The 6,000-nt window shown below is 69.5% G+C and overlaps 1 protein-coding gene across 1 annotated transcript in view; it reads left to right on the plus strand.

The window, feature by feature from the left end:
• ADAMTS7 (ADAM metallopeptidase with thrombospondin type 1 motif 7) overlaps positions 1-5,994 on the plus strand; it is a 39,458-nt gene extending 33,464 nt beyond the window's left edge. Inside the window, exons 18-23 of the mRNA XM_081831898.1 lie at positions 994-1,120; positions 1,478-1,691; positions 2,024-3,388; positions 4,261-4,413; positions 4,791-4,964; positions 5,056-5,994. Coding sequence (XP_081688024.1) covers positions 994-1,120; positions 1,478-1,691; positions 2,024-3,388; positions 4,261-4,413; positions 4,791-4,964; positions 5,056-5,436 — 2,414 coding nt within the window. The 3' untranslated portion in view covers positions 5,437-5,994. The remainder of the gene's footprint in view (positions 1-993; positions 1,121-1,477; positions 1,692-2,023; positions 3,389-4,260; positions 4,414-4,790; positions 4,965-5,055) is intronic.
• Positions 5,995-6,000: the final 6 nt, after the last annotated feature.

Genomic DNA, 6,000 nt, shown 5'->3' on the forward strand with positions numbered 1-6,000 from the left:
GAGGGGCGTGCTGAGCTGCGGGTGCGGCTCCTGGCTCGTGCTGGCTGGCGCAGACTGGGGCTGTTGGCCCCCAGCAGTAAGAATCCAAGCTGGCAGGATGGCCCCTAGGGACCCGGGACCTTGCTCCCATCACTGAGTCCCCCTCACACCTGTCGAGGTGGCCCCCTCCTGGCCTCCGTTGGTCCAGGCAGGAAGAAGGAGGGGCCAGGGGCTGACCCCTGGGGGAACTTGTGCCCTCTTTTCCCTAGAGGGACTGTGTCCCAGACCTCCCCCAGTGCACGGACACTACAGTGGGGGGTGTTTTCCCCAGGGCCCGTGGTTACCCCGCACAGAACCCGAATTCTGTTGGCGGGGAGGGAGGAGTGGATAGGAGATGGGAGGCTCAGGCGGAGGAGAGCCACTCTTCGGGGCTGTGAGGGAAGCAGGGGTGAAGGCAGAGCTGGAGATGGGGTTGGGGGTACATGGGGAAGGTGCGGAGCATAGCTGTGCAAAGGCCCAGAGGCAGGCGGTGGCAGGGGGAGGGGAACAGTGATACAGGTAGCCTGGGCTCCGGGGCTGGAGAGGGACGTCAGCTGCGGGGGAGGGGGTCTGACGAGTTTCCCTGCTGCTCCCCTTTTTGAGCATGGACGCTGCTGGGAGGGGTGGCGCGCAGGCTGAGGCTGGATTTGCATGACCCCATGGTGGCCTCACTCCCTGGCGGCTTCGAGGGAGGTATCACTGTTACAGACGAAGACACTGAGGTTCAGAGAGGCCCAGTGAGCTGCCCAAGGCCTCCCAGCTGGGAAGCCAGGGGCTGGCCCCCGTGCCCCGAGCCTGCACACTCTGCTGCTCCAGGGCCAGAGGTGAAGGCCGGGAGGACAGCGAGGAGGGGGCGGGGAGGCCTTGCTCTGGGAGCTTCTAGCAGAGTGGGCGTGGCCTTGTGTTGGGGTGCAGCGCAGCTTGGGCGGGGGCACCCTAGGTGCCAGGCCCAGGCTGAGCCCCCGTGTCCCCCAGGGATGCAGAGGCAGAGTGTGCACTGCACCGAGCGACAGGCGGGGCCCGTGGACGAGAGACACTGTGACCCCCTGGGCCGGCCCGATGACCACCAGAGGAAGTGCAGCGAGGAGCCCTGCCCGGCCCGGTGAGCCCACCCTGATCGCTGCGCCCCCAGGCTCCTGACTCCGGGGCCCACAGAGGGGCAGACGAGCAGGGCAGGGCCTCTCTTTCCAAGGCCGAAGCCCCAGGCCCTGCTTGCCCCCGCCCCAGCCTGGGCCTGAGTCCCCCGCGCCCCGGCAGCCAGCACCAGCCTGGGGCATCCCAGGGCGCGTGTGCTCGGGTTCTCGGATGTGCTCGGGACTTGCCCAGCTGCCCCAGGAGTGAGGCTGGCAGGAACGCGGGGGACTGCGTCCCGTCCCTGGGCTTAGCCCTGACCCCGCCGCGCCCCCAAGTGCCCGCAGTCCGGCCAGCCCGGCGCTGACGCGGCCTGTGTGCCCCGCAGGTGGTGGACAGGGGAGTGGCAGCTGTGCTCTAGCTCCTGTGGGCCTGGGGGCCTCTCCCGCCGTGCCGTGCTCTGCGTCCGCAGCGTGGGGCTGGATGAGCAGAGCGCCCTGGAGCCCCCCGCCTGCGCCCACCTCCCCCGGCCCCCCGCCGAAACCCCTTGCAACCGCGATGTGCCCTGTCCGGCCACCTGGGCCGTGGGGAACTGGTCTCAGGTGAGCGTCCGGACGGGAGGGGCCCGCCCCCCGCGCCCCCCACGCCCCCCGCGCCCCCCACGCCCCCCGCGCCCCCCACGCCCTCCGCGCCCCCGCCTCCGCCGCCGGTCTTGGGCTGTGGGGAGGTGGAGGCAGTGTTCAGAGAGCCCCTACTGCCGGGTACCACAGTGGGGGGAGGCTGGGGCACCCTGGCGAGCCGCCTCCGCCACGGTCTGGAGGTGGACGGGGGAGACGGCTGGCGGAGGCCTCTCGTCGGACATCGGCAGGGCCAGGGAACCCACTCGGCCCCAGCCTCTCCTGGCCTGCGCCCCTCAGCCTGCTCTCCTCCGCAGTGCTCGGCGACGTGCGGGGAGGCCACTCAGCACCGAAGTGTCCTCTGCACCAACAACACCAGCATCCCCTGTGATGAGGCCCAGCGGCCGGCCCGCAGGGCAGCCTGCTCCCTGCCGCCCTGTCCCCGCGCCCTGGACCCCGAGGGCTCAGGCAGCGGCTCCTCCAGCCGCGAGCTCTTCAACGAGATTGACTTCATCCCCCCGCGCCTGGCCCCACAGCCTCTGCCCCCCTCGTCACCTGAGCTGGCCGGCATGGGCAATGCCATTGAGGAGGACCCTGAGCTGGGCCCGCCGGGGCCTGTGTTTGTTGACGATTTCTACTACGACTACAATTTCATTAACTTCCACGAGGACCTGTCCTACGGGCCCTTCGAGGAGCCCGACCCAGACCTGCCGGGCGCAGGGGACTGGATGCCCCCACCCCTGAGCGGTCCTGCTGAGCCCCCCACAGGCACCCCCCTGCCAGCCTCAGAGCCTCCTGGCACTGAAAAGGAGGTGGCCCTGGGAGACGGGTCCCCTGCCCCTTGGCCCAGCCGGGCTGGCCTCTCTCCGGCCCTGCCCTCGGAGCAGGCCCCTGGGAACCCCCTGGTCAATTTCTTACCAGAGGAAGATGCCCCTGCCGGGGCCCCAGACTTGGGGCTCCCCAGCTGGCCCTGGTCCCCTGCTTCAGTCGGGGGCATGGAGACACCTGCTGCCCCTGGGAGCCAAAACAGGCTCCCGGGAGGGGGAACCAGCCAGAGCCGGCCGCCCCCTCCGCGCTGGCAGGGGGCCAACGAGCTCTCCGAGGACGAGGAGGAAGCCTTAGACCGCAGAGCAACCGGCCTGCCTCAAGGACCCCGCCCCACGTTGCCCCCTTTGCCCTCCCTCAGCACCAGCCGCACACCCCCCAGTCCTGACGCAGGAGATCCGTGGACGGCGGGGACTGTGGCCTGGGAACCTGCTCTGGAAGGTGGCCTGGGCCCTGTGGACGCTGAGCTGTGGCCCCCAGTCGGGGGAGCTCCTTCCCCCCCTCCTCCCCCAGATGCTCTGCCAGTGACCTGGGGTGGGGACAGCCCCCCGGAACTGGGCACTCCCACCCCTGCAGCCCCGTGGGACCTGCAGACCGCGGCCGTGCCAGGAACCTTCCTTCGGATGGGCCCCCCTGGCTTCGAGCACATGTTTCGGGAACCGGGCCCGGGACCTGTGGGCCAGCGGGGAGCCCCCGGCTCGGAGGTGCCCCCGAGCCCCGCGCCGCTGCCCACACCAGCTCGGGACGGTTCAGCCAACAGCAGCAGAGTCCCTGAGGCCCAGCCTCTGGAGCCCGGCCTGGCCAAGGACCTGCCACCTGCTGGGAATGCCACCTGGGAGGTGGGCAGCTGGAGTGAGGTAAGGGGCTGGGGTGTCCTCATCCGGAGACGGGCCCTGCCTCCCAGACACGTGGGGATTCTGGGATTCGGGAACTGGCAGCCTGTGACCCCAAATCAGTCCTATTGCCCTCCATGTGCCCCTAGGGCATTCTGCCCTGTCAGTCTCAGGTTCCCATCTGAGCAGTAAGGTGGGGCGAGGGCCCATCTGCCGGTCTCTGGGGTCCCCATGCCTGAGCAGCACGGGGCTGCCAGGAAGGCGGGGCGGGCACAAATGGGGGGCAGCCGGGAGCCACGTCCTTCCTACTCTGGCTTGCGTGCTCCCGGGCAGGGCCCTCCCCCGGACAGCTGTGCTGGTGGGGAAGCCGCTTCTGTGGCCCCCCAGCCCAGCAGACTCCCCCGGGCTCAGCCTGGCTCTTCCAGGGGCTGCTCAGGCCCTTGTTGCCTGGTCTCCTCCCTACCCCCCATCATCAGCGGGTCCCCCCCCCCAGTCAGGGGCCAGCGAGGGTCTGAACTTGACGGACAGAGACTGACCGGCGCCCCCGCATTGTCCCTGGGGAAGTTGTGTTCAGACCCCTCATTCTGGGGTGGGGAGGGACAGGCAGGAACTCAGCGAGGGATCCAGACTCCCTTCCTAGCTGATTGTGGGGAGCAGCGAGTCTGGGCAGGAGCTGGGCCACCGCCTTGTCCCGTGAGCAGGGACAGATGCTCGCGGAGGTGTTTGAGTTTTTGTCCTCTGTCTCCTTGGAGGGGGGCGGAGGAGCCCATTCCGCAGATGGGGAAGGCGAGGCTCTGGCTCCAGCAGGGTCCCCGCCCCTCGATGGGCAGCACCTGGCCGTGGGGCTGGGGGTTGCAGGGACGTACCCGCCCTCACGCCTGTGCCCCGGCCCCCAGTGCTCCACCACCTGCGGGCTGGGTGCCGTGTGGAGGCCCGTGCACTGCAGCTCAGGCCGGGAGGAGGACTGCGTGCCCGCCGGCCGGCCCCAACCCGCCCGCCGCTGCCATCTGAGGCCCTGCGCCGCCTGGCACACGGGCAACTGGAGTAAGGTGCGTGGGGGCCTCGGGGTGCAAGCCGGGCCCCCCCGGCCCCCAGTGCAGGCTGGGGGGGGCTCCGCGCCGCTGTCCTTGGGCTCGTCCCGCTGCGTCCTCACCTCTCCCTCCTGTGAGCCCCTTGGCTGCTGGCCGCGTCCTTTTCTCTGTACCTGCCCTCCCCCCTGCCTGGGATTTCATTGTCCCCGCCGCTCTCTTGTTCCTCCCTGCCCACCTGTCCCCTGCGGTGGCTGCCCCTGGCCCCGCACCTGCGGCCCAAGGCTGGCCGGTTCTCCCAGGCGGGGGGTGGCAGGGGTCCGTCCGCTGCTGCCCAGCCACCCCTTGTGGGGCTGTGCGCGTGTGGGGTCTGCTCACACTGTGCCCCTGGCCTGCAGTGCTCCCGCAGCTGTGGGGGAGGGTCCTCCGTGCGGGACGTGCAGTGCGTGGACACACAGGACCTCCGGCCGCTGCGGCCCTTCCACTGCCAGCCGGGGCCTGCCATGCCACCCACCCGCCGTCCCTGCGGGGTGCAGCCCTGCCTCAGCTGGTACATCTCTTCCTGGAGGGAGGTGAGGCCTGGGGGTCCCGGGATGGGGTGGGGGGTGTCCTCAGACCATGGCCGTGCCCCGACCCCTCTCCCTGCCCATCCCACCCTTCCAGTGCTCTGAGGCTTGCGGTGGGGGCGAGCAGCACCGTCTGGTGACCTGCCCGGAGCCGGGTCTCTGTGAGGAGGCGCTGAAACCCAACAGCACGCGGCCCTGCAACACGCACCCCTGTACACAGTGGGTGGTGGGGCCCTGGAGCCAGGTGAGCCAGCCTGCGGATGAGGGATGGGGCCCACCGCTCAGCCCTCTGCTCCCTCAAGAGGGAATCGTCCTGTGCCCTGTGCCAGGCTCTCTGGTCGCTGCAAGTGCGGGGGCCGGCCAGACGAGGTCCCCACCTGCCCAAGCTCCGGCCTGCTGGGGAGATAGGGACGAGAGGAAACAGGCGGGTGCTGGGATGTCGGGGAAGGCCCTGGGTGGGGGGGGGGGGCAGGGGTGAGGCCTGTAGGACTCAGCGGTTGGAAGCAGAGGCTCAGGAAAGGCGTTCTGATGGTGCAGGGGTGAGGCCAGCGGGACTCAGCGGTTGGAAGCAGAGGCTCAGGAAAGGCGTTCTGATGGTGCAGGGGTGAGGCCTGCGGGACTCAGTGGTTGGAAGTAGAGGCTCAGGGAAGGCGTTCTGATGGTGCAGGGTGAGGCCTGCGGGAGTCTGGTTGGAAGTAGAGGCTCAGGCTCAGGAAAGGCGTTCTGATGGGCAGGGGTGAGGCCTGCGGGACTCAGTGGTGGGAAACAGGCTCAGGGAAGGCGAGGTGGTGGTGGTGCAGGGGTGAGGCCTGTAGGACTCAGTGGTTGGAAGCAGAGGCTCAGGAAAAGCGTTCTGATGGTGCAGGGGTGAGGCCTGCGGGACTCTGGTTGGAAGCAGAGGCTCAGGGAAGGCGTGGTGGTGGTGTAGGGATGAGGCCTGCGGGACTCTGGTTGGGAGCAGAGGCTCAGGGAAGGCAAGGTGGTGATGGTGCAGGGGTGAGGCCTGCGGGACTCAGTGGTTGGAAGCAGAGGCTCAGGGAAG

Source organism: Leptonychotes weddellii, chromosome 9 (assembly GCF_054177405.1).
Source record: "Leptonychotes weddellii isolate Sample4059 chromosome 9, ASM5417740v2, whole genome shotgun sequence".
Classification (NCBI taxonomy): domain Eukaryota; kingdom Metazoa; phylum Chordata; class Mammalia; order Carnivora; family Phocidae; genus Leptonychotes; species Leptonychotes weddellii.